General features: G+C 40.6%; 1 protein-coding gene across 5 annotated transcripts in view; it reads left to right on the forward strand.

Moving 5' to 3' along the window:
• Positions 1 to 13,419, forward strand: part of THRAP3 (thyroid hormone receptor associated protein 3) — a 73,006-nt gene that overhangs the window by 44,901 nt on the left and 14,686 nt on the right. For all 5 annotated transcript variants that reach the window (XM_024738754.1, XM_024738749.1, XM_024738750.1 and 2 more), the window contains 2 exons: positions 7,895 to 8,062; positions 12,378 to 13,283. In XM_024738754.1, coding sequence (XP_024594522.1) covers positions 7,926 to 8,062; positions 12,378 to 13,283 — 1,043 coding nt within the window. In that variant the 5' untranslated portion in view covers positions 7,895 to 7,925. The remainder of the gene's footprint in view (positions 1 to 7,894; positions 8,063 to 12,377; positions 13,284 to 13,419) is intronic.

Genomic DNA, 13,419 nt, shown 5'->3' on the forward strand with positions numbered 1-13,419 from the left:
TATTTTTTCTTTAAATAATTGTTTCGGGGAATTCTTTGGTGGTCCAGTGGTTAGGACTCCATGCTTTCACTGCCGAGGGCCCGGATTCAGTCCCTGGTCAGGGAACTAAGGTCCCATGAGCTGCGAGGTATGGCCTAAATAAATAAATATATGTATGTATGTATGTTATAGTCATTAAATCATAGCCTTTTTTCCCTCTGAACTACAAGAAGATGCAAATTCCCATGCTTCATTTTCCCCATCAGTATTCATTCATTACTAAAATTTGTGTGTTTATAAAATCATGTCATAGATGTTATACATTTCAGTATGTCAGTGTATCTTATGGAATTTTACATCTTAAATTAGGGACTTGCCTAAAAGGATTCTAAGTCTTATGGTGAGTTTTTTGCATTTTTTTTGGAAGGTATTTCTTGGGAAGATTTCCATAGTTGATTGTTCTTATCCATTGTTTTGACTATTTTTTTTTATTTTTCATTTTTTTAAATTAAATTTTATTGGAGTATAGTTGCTTTACACTGTTGTGTTAGTTTCTGCTGTGCAGCATACTGAATCAGTTATACGTATACATATGTCCACTCTTTTTTAGATTTCCTTCCCATTTAGTTAACCTTTAGAGGGTGGTGTTTAGTGATCCTGTCCTGAAATTCTCTAGGCTTAGATCTTATTTGGGTCCTGTAACCCAAATTAAACAGATTAAAATAACTGTTGTTCCTTTGTAACACTCCTTCTTCCTTGAATTAGTCATGAGTCCTTGGAGTAAGAATTAGTGATGAAAGTTTCATGATGTTAATATATTCTAATAATGTAAGAAAATAAGATAGAGGCAACTCTTATATACACTACTGAATGTAAAATAGTTAGCTAGTGGGAAGCAGCAGCATAGCACAGGGAGATCAGCTCAGTGCTTTGTGATGACCTAGTGGGGTGGGATAGGGAGGGTCAGAGGGAGGCTCAGAGGGGAGGGGATATGGGGATATATATATTCATGTGGCTGATTCATTTTGGTGTACAACAGAAACTAACACAGTATCGTGAAGCAATTATACTCCAATAAAGATCTGTTTTTTTAAAAAAAAAGAGGTAACTGTATGCTTCATTGCTGCAGGGAAACAGGTGGTGCTAGAGAAAGAGGTTGGTGCTTAAAAGAATGCCTAGTACTTTGTTTGGTTTTTAAATTGGTTGTAATGTGGATATTGAAGTGAGAGTTAAAACCATGAGAAATGCTGTGATTATGCTCTTTAAGGTGCATAAGATTCTTGAGAAAATTGAATATCCTGTGAGATAGTAAGTTTGATATTAATGGAAATGAGAAAAGGAAAAAAAAATGGTTTGCTCAGCAAAACCCTGTACAGATATTAAGTTACAGCAGTGGAGTCATTCAAAACAGTTAGGTGTAGATATCCAGAGATCAGACTGTTCACCATATGCAGTAGTTCCCTGGCCCAACTCAATTCCTGTGTCCTTTCATGGGTTCAGAGAGCTTTAAAGGACTTAGTTTTGAATTGGTTTTACGTATTAGGAAGGCTGTGGGTGTGTTTTGTGTGTGTGTGTGTGTGTGTGTGTTTTGTGGGTGTATTTTATGTTGTTTTGTTTTCAGGTTATAGTATGTTTGCCTTAAAGTTTTATTTGCTTGATTAGTAGTAAGTCCTCTTTCTATGAAAGAAAATAAACAGTAACATCTTTTTTTTTTAATTTCTCTATTAATTTTTTTAAACATCTTTATTGGGGTATAATTGCTTTACAATGGTGTGTTAGTTTCTGCTTTATAACAAAGTGAATCAGTTATACATATACATATGTTCCCATATCTCTTCTCTCTTGCGTCTCCCTCCCTCCCACCCTCCCTATCCCACCCCTCCAGACGGTCACAAAGCACAGAGCCGAAATCCCTGTGCCATGGGTCTGCTTCCCACTAGCTATCTACCTTACGTTTGTTAGTGTGACCCTCTCTTGCCCTGTCACAGCTCACCCTTCCCCCTCCCCGTATCCTCAAGTCCGTTCTCCAGTAGGTCTGTGTCTTTATTCCTGTCTTACCCCTAGGTTCTTCATGACATTTTTTTTTTCTTCTTAAATTCCATATATATGTGTTAGCATATGGTATTTGTCTTTTTCTTTCTGACTGACTTCACTCTGGAGAAAAGGGAACTCTGGCACTGCTGGTGGGAATGTGAATTGGTTCAGCCACTATGGAGAACAGTATGGAGGTTCCTTAAAAAACTACAAATAGAACTACCATATGACCCAACAGTAACAGCTTAACGGAAGAGCCGAACAAACTTTTTGGCCAACCCAGTAGCTTGACCATTTAGGGCTGCCAAGGTTGGAGCCCCAGGGCAGCCCATTGAGAAGCTGTATTTGGCACTACTTAGTTTTAGGAGCTCAGTCTCCTGCCAAATGTAACCTATCCACAGTGTTCCAAACATGGGGCAAACAGTATTAAATTTAACTACCGAAGTGTTTCTTCTGGTGAATTCAGCAAGACACCTACCATGTGCCAAGCACAATGCTGGCATAGTCACTAGGGACACTAAGAAGAAACTTAACAATCTGGAGTGAGAAGGGGAGAGGAGTAATTGAATTCTTTCTTATCTTTGAGAGTCTTTGATTTAGAGAAGCTTGCTTTGGCCCTCGCTGCCAATATTATTCTTGTTGCTTGGAGTTGAAAAATAAGATCCGTATTTTTAATGACATAAAAGCCATGTAATTATATACCTTAAGGCCTTTGTTTTGTTTTACGTTAAAATGTATCTGCTTTTGCAAGGATGAGTGGCTTGGTGGAGAAGGCTTGGGCTTTAAAAAGGGTGGTGGGTCTGGAAATTACCCTCTCACGTGGCTCTGCAGAAGAGTTTAAAGATGAACCCTTCCTCCAAGTGACAGAGTTATATCTGAAATCATTTCAGAAGGCTGTTTGAAATTCTACACTTGGGTTTTAAATAAAAAGGGGGAAGAGTAGAACAACAGTAGTATAAATACAAGATGGAGGAGGAGGATATCTTGCAGCTGAAGAAGGGTTTATGAGAAAGGATTTGAGGGCCTAGTGACTCATCTCACTCTGAATCAACATGTGGTGTGGCTGCCAGAAAGAGAAATCTTAGGATGCATTAGTAGTGTCTAAATAGTTTTATAATAGGCCAAATTTGGTGAATTACATTTAGTTCTGAGTATCCCAGTGAAGGAGGACAAACTGGAATTGATTCAGTGGCAAACAGGGTGATAATGGGGATATGAAACCGTGTCATCTGAAGGATGTTGGAAAGTTGAGGGTATTTGGATCATACCAGCCCTTAACTAGAAGTTTAGGAACTGGATCCTATATTTCTGCCTGCTAACATGCTGAGTACTACTTGTTCAATAGGTGGATTCTTTTATATTGCTGGTGTAGGAACATCGCTGTTTTATTCTGAATGAAACAGCATGTCCAGGAAGAGTAGGCTGAAGTACTGCTGAAGAAGCAAAACTTCCTTTGGGGGAAATTTTAATTTGAACAGAAACCAAACTTCTTAAAGAAAAGCTGGAATGAACTTTTTGGCCAACCCAATACTTGTAACATGTAAAACGTGCTAAGTTGATTTTCAAGGTGATGTTTGTCTGTCGTACTTTCCATACTATTTTTAGAGCATGGACATGGAAGAAGTGTTAGAAATGGGAAAAGCTATGTGTAAACACAATGAAGTTTTAAAGGTCTTCAAAGTAGAACTGTGAGTTGTTTTGAATGAATTTTGGTAATTTAATCAGATAGCTTTAGTTATGGTTGTCCCTACCTTACACGAAAATGTTTGTATAAAATGTTTATATACATGAAATCTATTTATGTATATCAGGAGAAGACACTTCTTGGTCTTTTGGACCTTTTCCTTTTTTTTTTTGATACGCGGGCCTCTCACTGTTGTGGCCTCTCCTGTTGCGGAGCACAGGCTCCGGACGCACAGGCTCAGCGGCCATGGCCCACGGGACCAGCCGCTCCGCGGCATGTGGGATCTTCCCGGACCGGGGAACGAACCCGTGTCCCGTACATCGGCAGGCGGACCCTCAACCACTGCGCCACCAGGGAAGCCCCCTTTTCCTTTCTTGTGTGACTTGCTATTTCATAGTCTTCAGGTGACAGCTTAAATGCCACCTCTGGACCATCCTATCTAAATAACTCACTACCACACTTCATAAATTTGCCAACATTATGCGCTCTTTGCCTTCTTCCTAGTACTTACCAGAATTTGAAATTACATTTTTGCTTGCTTGCTTGGTTATGATCTGTCTGTAATTCTAGATTGTAAGCTCCATGGAGGCAAAGACCAAGTCTACTTTAATTTACCATTGTTTGTCCACTCTCTAGAGTTCTCTTGAATGAGTTAAGATATTCATTGATTTATTTCCAGCTCTGGTTTTGTATCATCCAAAGTTATTCCTCTTAACTCTCAGGGAATAGTGATGTTTTAAAATTAGTTTCAGTTCACATTAAAGAAATTCTAGGAGTGAGGGTGGTGTCACAGTATTGTGACTCTTGAGTACATTTGTCAATTCTAGTAAATTTAATATAGGTAGAAGTGTTAAATTTGGCTGTTTTTTTTTTTTTTTTTTTTTTTTTTGTATGCGGGCCTCTCCTGTTGTGGAGCACAGGCTCCGGACGCTCAGGCTCAGCGGCCATGGCTCACGGGCCTAGCTGCTTCGCGGCATGTGGGATCTTCCCGGACCAGGGCACGAACCCGTGTCCCCTGCATTGGCAGGCGGACTCTCAACCACTGCACCACCAGGGAAGCCCACTATTTGTATTTTTAAAAAATACTTTGCCTTCTTTCTATTTGTTCATTTGGTTGTGTCGGGTCTTAGTTGCTACCAGTGGGCTCCTTAGTTGTGGCACGTGTGCTCCTTAGTTGTGGCACGTGTGCTCCTTAGTTGTGGCTTGCAGACTCCTTAGTTGTGGCATGCGAACTCTTAGTTGCGGCCTGCATGTGGGATCTAGTTCCCTGACCAGGGATTGAACCCGGGCCTCCTGCATTGGGAGTGCGGAGTCTTAGCCACTGGACCACCAGGGAAGTCTCTCTATCTGTATTTAGATGACGACTTTTTCTTCCTTTTCATGAAAATTAGGTTCTTAATTTTCCAGTGACTTGGAGTTGAAATGAGTATTTCTTTTTCTACTGACTTGTTCCCCCTTCTCCTTTTTTTTTTTTTTTTTCCCCTTTTTCCTGCCGGGCTGCGCAGGCTTGCAGGATCTTAGTTTCCCGAGATTGAACTTGTGCCCCCAGGAGTGAAAGTGAGGACTCCCTAACCACGGGGCCGCCAGGGAATTCCCTCCCCTTTTTAAAGTCTGATACTGTCCCCCCATTGTGTAACTGATCTAAAAGGGTATTTATTTCTAGCCTAAGCTAAATTGAAGACTGGACAGAGAAGTTGCTAGGCAAAGATACCCCTAGACTTGTGACAGAAAAAAGCCATTTAGCAAGAATGAACCTAGAGAATCCCCAAATATGCTGAAGGCCAACCAGAAAAACAATGTATTTTCAATATTCAGTTTCTGTAAATTGCTTATTTACACCTCCACATTATATCTCCAAATAACTTATTCCTCTACCCTGGCTTTGTATAATGACACTACTTCTAAAAATCAGTTCCAAACTGAAACATCTTTGACCTTGCTAAAGCATGTAACAGTTTGATCCTTTTGGCAGGATCTAGACTGTAGGTCTTTGGTATCCTCATTTAGCAATCTCTTACTCATCACTGTTTGTCTCTGGCTTCCTAGCAGTTTCTCAGTCTTCTTCTAAATTTATGTCTCTGAGATTATGGTTATTTCCCTTATGAGCTGGAGCTATAGCAGCTTCTTGGATTTCTTTGCCTTTCCAAAAGTTCTTAAAATTCAAGTCTAAAACTTGAATATAGTAATTATAAACAGATACCATCTTTCAGTTTGTCTCTGTCTTGCCCTCTTTACCAGATCCTAAACTCAATAGGAGTGGAGACTTGAATTCATTTATTCATCCCACAGGTCTCTGCATGCCTTCTGTGTGCCAGACACTGCTCTGGTGAGGCTGTATAATGGTAGTTAAGAGCACTGGTTTAGAGCCAGGTCACCTGGGTTCAAATCCCAGCCCTGCCACTTAAAGCAGTGTGCCCTTGGGCAAGTTAGTTACCTTCTTTATGTCTCAGTATCCGCATCTGTAAAAAGGGATGTAATAATACCCTCCTTGAGGATAAGTTAATAAAAATACTGTTTAAGTGTTTGCTGTTCTGGGCATTGAGGATACAACAGTAAATAAGAAAGATGAGATTTCTGCTGGTGGGAGCTTACATCCTACTTGGGTAGAGGAGGAAAAACAAAGTAAACAAGTACAAAGTAAACAAGTTTCAAGTACTGGATTTAGTGCTGGGAAGAAGAAAACAAGGTACTGGACTAGAACTTGGAGAATGACTGCGTGGCTGCTTTTGATTGGGTGGCCAGGGCAAACCTCTGGGGAGATCGCCTTTGAGTTGGGATCTGAATAACAAGAAAATCTGAGAGGTAGGGGAGGGTGAAATGTTCATTGATTATTGTTTTCCCTTCACAAGTCAGGCACAACATTACATAAAAGAATCTTTTGTTAAGCAGTGAGGTGTGATAGGATAAGTCCTGGAGTTCTGGTCTGGTTCAGGTATTAACTAGCTTTCTGATCTTTGAAAAAAAAAAGGAAAGAACAATTTTGTTTTTTTCATGGGAAAATGACCCTGAAAGAAGGTTGACTCTTGAAGCTAGTGATGGGCTAGAAGAAAGTAGAGGTTCTTCTCCTTATACATTACTTTAGTCCTATGTTTATGGATTAATATCCTGTATTTTGGGACTTCTCTGGTGGCGCAGTGGTTAACAATCTGCCTGCCAATACAGGGGACGTGGGTTCGAGCCCTGGTCCAGGAAGATCCCACGTGCCGCAGAGCTGCTAAGCCCGTGCGCCACAACTACTGAGCCTGCGCTCTAGAGCCCGCGAACCACAAGTACTGAAGCACGTGCGCCTAGAGCCCGTGCTCTGCAACAAGAGAAGCCACCGCAATGAGAAGCCCGCACACTGCAACAAAGAGTAGCCCCTGCTCGCCACAACTAGAGAAAGCCAGTGCGCAGCAACGAAGACCCAACGCAGCCAAAAAAAAAAAAATCCTGTATTTTACAGGATGTAGTACATCCTTTCGTGGTATCACAATGTTTGAGAATATTTTGTCACACTTTTTTTTTTGAGCACAAATAAACAGATTTTAATTCTTTGATAAGATAAATAATATACATAGGTACTTGGTAATACTGATAAAAAAGAAGATAAAAGTTAGAAAAATACAAAATGGAAAGATATAACTATAGATGTAATGAGCGGATGTATGATTATAATTATAGGTGTATTACATAATTGTAGGTGTAAAGGAGATTACAGAATCTCTCACACTTTAAACCTTTTCCTTTGAAGTAAATATTAAGGGTATGCCTCATGGATTCAGGGTCCAGGAAGTAGGGAAATGGTAAGATGTGCCACAAACTCTATAACCAAGATGTCATTGCATAGCGTTTCTTCTGTGAGGACTGGGAAGCCTGTCTCAGGTCATCTCAGTACTTTTATTAACAGTTAACTTAGTTTGCAAAACTTGTCTGCTTATTGAGAAAAGACTGTGTGCCCCAGGTTATCAATAGCTCTCCTCATTTTTGTCTGTGTTTCATGGTGTCCCCCAGTTAGAGTTACAGGTCAGGTTTTCCATTTGCTGCTGTGGGTTGGTACGTTGGGAATTGTACTGCTTAGAAATCCCCCTTGGTAAAAGGGCAAAGAGTGTTTGGTTTGGTTTGGTTTTAGCAGTAATTTCATCTTTTTTGTTTGTTTCTAAGTGTCCATAGAAGTTCAAGGGACTCACTCATTTGTTTGATTCTGTTTTTTTACATTAGGTGTAATTGAAAAGCGATCCTCTCTTTAGAGATGTCAAAAACAAACAAATCTAAGTCTGGATCTCGCTCTTCTCGATCAAGATCTGCATCAAGATCTCGTTCTCGTTCGTTTTCGAAGTCTCGGTCCAGAAGTCGGTCTGTCTCTCGTTCAAGGAAACGCAGGCTGAGGTAAGGGGGTGTGATTGTATAATGAGATGATCATTGATCAGTCAGTATAGGTCTCTGAAGATCTTTTGTTAGACCCTTTCTGTGAGTGTCAAATGGAGGTGCGGGGTTGGCTTGAGGTGGAGTGTTGGGCGGTAAGATATTCCAGGTCTCTTCAAATCCAAATCATCTTTGATTGCCATGCTGTTGGCCTAATTCCTTTTCTTTCCTGCCAGCACATACTGTTTTTCATCCACTGTGGAAGAAAGAGCATTTTATTTTTATTTAAGCTACTTGCTTCAAATCTCTACACCTGATTATTGTTCACTGAAGTATTTTTGGAGGCTTGGACCAAGGTTTATTTGCATCATCAGCAGAGAAAGGATAGCTAAGAGGATTAATAGTATGATCAACATTGCAAGGAAAAGAAACCTTAACTCACTAAAATAATTAAACCTTAAAAAACTTAATCAGGAGTCCTTTGTATATATATACCTGATACGCCAGCTACTAACAAGCTGCATCTATTTAGTAAAACACATCTTGCAACTGCTTAAAAAAATCACTATTGTAGACATCACTTTGCCTTAGTAAATATGCAAATAATTCTTTTGAATTTATTGCCAGTATTCTTTAATTTAGTCAGTTTCTACACCTTTAGTTGGATTATTTCCTATTTCAGCTGTCTTGGAATATAATGCCAAACTTCCAGCATCTTTCCTCTTTTGTTGTGTTATGAGTTCGGTTTTTCATTCTTTAAAACTTTCTTTTGTGAGTAGGTAAGAACCTGTTAGTAAATATAAGTTTCTATATGTGTGTTAGAGAAATACTGATGTATCTAAATGTTTAAATACCAAAAGGGGATTTTTGTACAATTTCATTCTTTTTGTCAGAGCTGCAGTAGGCAAGGAGACAATTTCTCAGTTTTACCACTTGGCGCCCCTGCTGATTATTTTAGATGAGTATCTAGAGCCCTTCTCTGAAATGAATTACGCAGTTTAAAATAAACTCAGGAAGAGTTGTTATTAATCTTTATTGATGGTTTCCATAGTCCTACTCCTAAAAGAGTCTATAAACAAATAGTTGGTAGGCTCCCCCCCACCCTCCCAACAAGAATAAGTTAATTCTTTTTTTTAAATACATTTATTTATTTCTATTTATTTTTTATTTTTGGCTGTGTTGGGTCTTCGTTGCTGTGTGCGGGCTTTCTCTAGTTGCAGCGAGCAGGGGCTATTCTTCGTTTCGGTGTGTGGGCTTCTCATTGTGGTGGCTTCTCCTGTTGCGGACCACAGGCTCTAGGCATGCGGGCTTCAGTAGTTGTGGCACGTGGGTTCAGTAGTTGTGGTTCGTGGGCTCTAGAGCACAGGCTCAGTAGTTGTGGCGCACGGGCTTCGTTGCTCCACGACATGTGGGATCTTCCTGGACCAGGGCTGGAACCCGTGTCCCCTGCATTGGCAGGTGGATTCTTAACCACTGCACCACCAGGGAAGCCCAAGAATAAGTTAATTCTTAAATGGAATCTGTGAGAAGCCTGTCTGAAAATTAATTTCAGAGCAGAGATTGAACAAAAAATAGGTGTGCATAAATGTTAATGACTTCCATATAGTGTAGAACAGGTAGTTATAAACTTTGAGGCTCTCACTCAAAAACACTTTTTTTTTTTTTTAAGATAACATTACACCTTGAGGATAACCAATCCTAACTTTATTTTTCTCTCCCATGTTTCTTGGGCACACATTTTTATACCAAGCTTTGTTTGAGGCCTGTGCTAGATAGAGTCTCTGTGTCGCCCAATTGTGTCAGAGTCTGTATGTAAGTAAAATTCTCTTTTATCTTCTCAAACCCCACCCCCACCCCCCAAAAATGAGGGAAAACCCACTAAATATATCTACCCCAGGAATTTGCTATCAAGGCCATAGGACTGAGCAGAGACTCTTAGTAAACTCCTACCTTGCGCCCAGAGTCTTTCGATCTGGTTTGCTTAAATCTCAGTTTCAGCTCATTTGGTTCTTTACAACTTAATCTAGTAAATGGAAACTAAATAATTGGTTCAAAAAGAAGAGGCTGTACAACCAAAACTGAGAGAGAAAATTGAACTGACATAACCCAAATTGAAAAATGTTTACCAGTTCTGAAGTATTTGTGATAGCTAGAGTTCTGGGCGGATCTCTCTGGACAGATTGCTTCTCCTTATTCTACAGGTCATTTGGCATGGTCATCAACTTGGCAAATGAGGGAAAGATACCTTATGCAGGCAATATGTGCCGGGGTAGGTCTAGAGCCACTCCATGTGCTGTCCTAATACCTGTAAGATTATTTTGGAGGAATTATCTCCACTAGAAAACAAGTTTTTATATTGGATTCTAGTCTGACTTCTCTGCTTTTTAGAAACAGAAAAATTTGCCACTGGATGTTCAATTTTTAATTCTGGCTTATCTGTTTCATGATTTTTTTCTTTTGTTTTCCCTCTCCTACAAGGAAAGTATACTGTCCAGAGAGTTTGAGAAACCATACCTTTAAATTAACTTAACTGCTGAGTTCTACAGAATTGGAGAAAATTGGTTGTTTCCTTGTATTTCACAGACTGTTGTATCCTTTTAAATGACTTCTCATAAATAAATTAATTTGCAATCTGCAGAGACTTATATTCCTGCATCCGTGCAGTGACTGCGGGTTTTGGATGCAGTATGCCGCAGGGCCCTCACTAGTAATTGGTGACAGGAGCAGCAGTAGCCTCTGAGGATGGGAACATGAATAAAACCCTCCTTAGTGCTGGTGGTGCATCACCTCCCTCAAGTACAGCCATTAAATTGGGTCATACTCAGTTTCATAGCTGCATCTGCCTCTCCCTTCTTTCTTACATTGTTCTATTTTCGAATGAAAAGTGTGAAAGGTAAGTTTGTTTTTTTAAATTGTACTTAAATAGCAACCATTAACAACCATCACTATGCTACATCTTCACTAGTTCCTGTTGTTCTTGGAGTAGATAAAGAACCTGAGCATGGTGGGTAGTAAGTAGTGGGAAACCAATCCCACTTTATCTTCTAAGTGTAAGTTTCTTTCTAAAAATAACATTCTGTTTAGTTGTTAAAACCTGTCACATTTGCATCTGTTTCCAGTTAGGTCTGATATGAGAAGCCCTGCTTATGAACTGAAGGGTTTTTATTCTATATGTAAAGAAAATATTTTTGGAGTTTTCTAGTAATTTTACATATTTCTAGTTAACTACTTAGGAGTAGTGACTAATTAATGCTCTATATCATAGTTGACATGACAAGTGGTATCAAAGAACGCCACTGGATTTTCCACACCAACAAATACAGTTTTTGGCTTTTTGATGGAAACAGCTCCTTGTCATTGACAAGCCTGGCATTTGTGAACATGTAATTTTTACAGTTAGGTTACTGTTGAATCCCCACCGGTCTGGAAATGTACCTTTGCTAAATTAGAGTTCTGTATTGTTAAATGAAGAAGAACACCACTAGGCTTTAGGTTGACCTTAAAGATGTGCAAGTGTGGGGCTGTTTTTGTAGTTCCTCTTTGCTACCCTCTTGTGTGTTTTGATGTCTTATGGTCAGATGGTGCCCTCTTGTGGCACCTGGATAAGACCTTGTAGTTCAGCCACAGAAACTTGATCTTCTAGATAATGAGACCATTTCCAGATTCCCAGTTTAAAAAAAAACAATATTTGTATGCTTTGCTGATCTGATTTCAGTTAAAATTCTTTTAAGCTTTGAACAGATGAGTTCTCTAAGTCCCTATTTAAGCATTCTTTGGTTTAGACCTGTTGTAACTTTTTTTTATACAACCTCAAGTCTTAGTGGAAGCTAAGAAATTAACCCTGCACAGACAGAGAGAGGTGGATAGGATGGGGAGTAAGCAGTGTGGGGCCAGAGGATCTGAATAGTTACCTGTCTGGGTACCACAGCATGCAGGGATCACTTCCAATGACCCAGGGACCTACCTGTACAATCCTCTGTGCCTGTGAAACTCTTAGCAAGTGGTATACTATATTAAAATGGTGTTTGTTTAGTTTACCACATTAGAAACATTTTTATATTCTCTCAGTCACTATAGAAATACATCTCCATTTAGAATGTGCTACAGTATTAATGAAGCATCTCAGTGTCTCATTTGTTAAAGTGCTTCTTTATTTTTGTACTTAATGTGGCCATAAGAGTAGAACTAATTATTTAAGTTTGTACCTTTCGTTTGAAAACACTGAAGTTAAATGATACATAAGAAGAGGGATTTACCTCTTTGTTGGCAGGTTTTTCTTGAGTAAAAATGCTTATGTCAAAAATTCAAAGATTTCTTCCCTCCTCTGCCCCTCTTTCAGTTCTAGGTCTCGTTCCAGATCATATTCTCCAGCTCATAACAGAGAGAGAAATCACCCAAGAGTATATCAGAATCGGGATTTCCGAGGTCACAACAGAGGCTATAGAAGGCCCTATTATTTCCGTGGGCGCAACAGAGGCTTTTATCCATGGGGCCAGTATAACCGAGGAGGCTATGGAAACTACCGCTCAAATTGGCAGAATTACCGGCAGGCATACAGTCCTCGTCGGGGCCGTTCCCGATCCCGGTCCCCAAAGAGAAGGTCCCCTTCACCAAGGTCCAGGAGCCATTCTAGAAACTCCGATAAGTCTTCCTCTGACAGGTCAAGGCGTTCCTCATCCTCTCGTTCTTCCTCCAACCACAGCCGAGTTGAATCTTCTAAGCGCAAGTCTGCAAAGGAGAAAAAGTCTTCTTCCAAGGATAGCCGGCCGTCTCAGGCTGCCGGGGATAACCAGGGAGATGAGGCCAAGGAGCAGCCGTTCTCTGGAGGCACCTCTCAAGACACAAAAGCGTCTGAGAGCTCAAAGCCATGGCCAGATGCCACCACATACAGTGCTGGTTCTGCATCACGGGCCTCAGCCGTGTCTGAGCTGAGTCCTCGGGAACGAAGCCCGGCTCTCAAAAGCCCCCTCCAGTCTGTGGTGGTGAGGAGGCGGTCACCTCGTCCTAGCCCTGTGCCCAAACCTAGCCCTCCGCTTTCCAGCACATCCCAGATGGGCTCAGCTCTGCAGAGTGGTGCTGGGTACCAGGCTGGGACACACCAAGGTCAGTTTGACCATGGCTCGGGGTCCTTGAGTCCATCCAAAAAGAGCCCCATGGGTAAGAGTCCACCAGCCACTGGCTCCACATATGGCTCATCTCAGAAAGAGGAGGCTGCTGCTCCAGGCGGAGCAGCCTATACAAAGAGGCAAGTATCTTGTTTCCCCTGTCTGGTTGTTTTTATCTCACCAGCCGGCAGTTTAGTTGCAATGTGATCTGTAGAGCTCTGATTAATGGTAATAAGGTAATCCCATTTCCTCAGCTTTTCATTTAGCAAACTTTAA

The sequence above is a fragment of the Neophocaena asiaeorientalis genome, unplaced genomic scaffold (assembly GCF_003031525.2).
Source record: "Neophocaena asiaeorientalis asiaeorientalis breed wild unplaced genomic scaffold, Neophocaena_asiaeorientalis_V1.1 scaffold106, whole genome shotgun sequence".
Classification (NCBI taxonomy): Eukaryota; Metazoa; Chordata; class Mammalia; order Artiodactyla; family Phocoenidae; genus Neophocaena; species Neophocaena asiaeorientalis.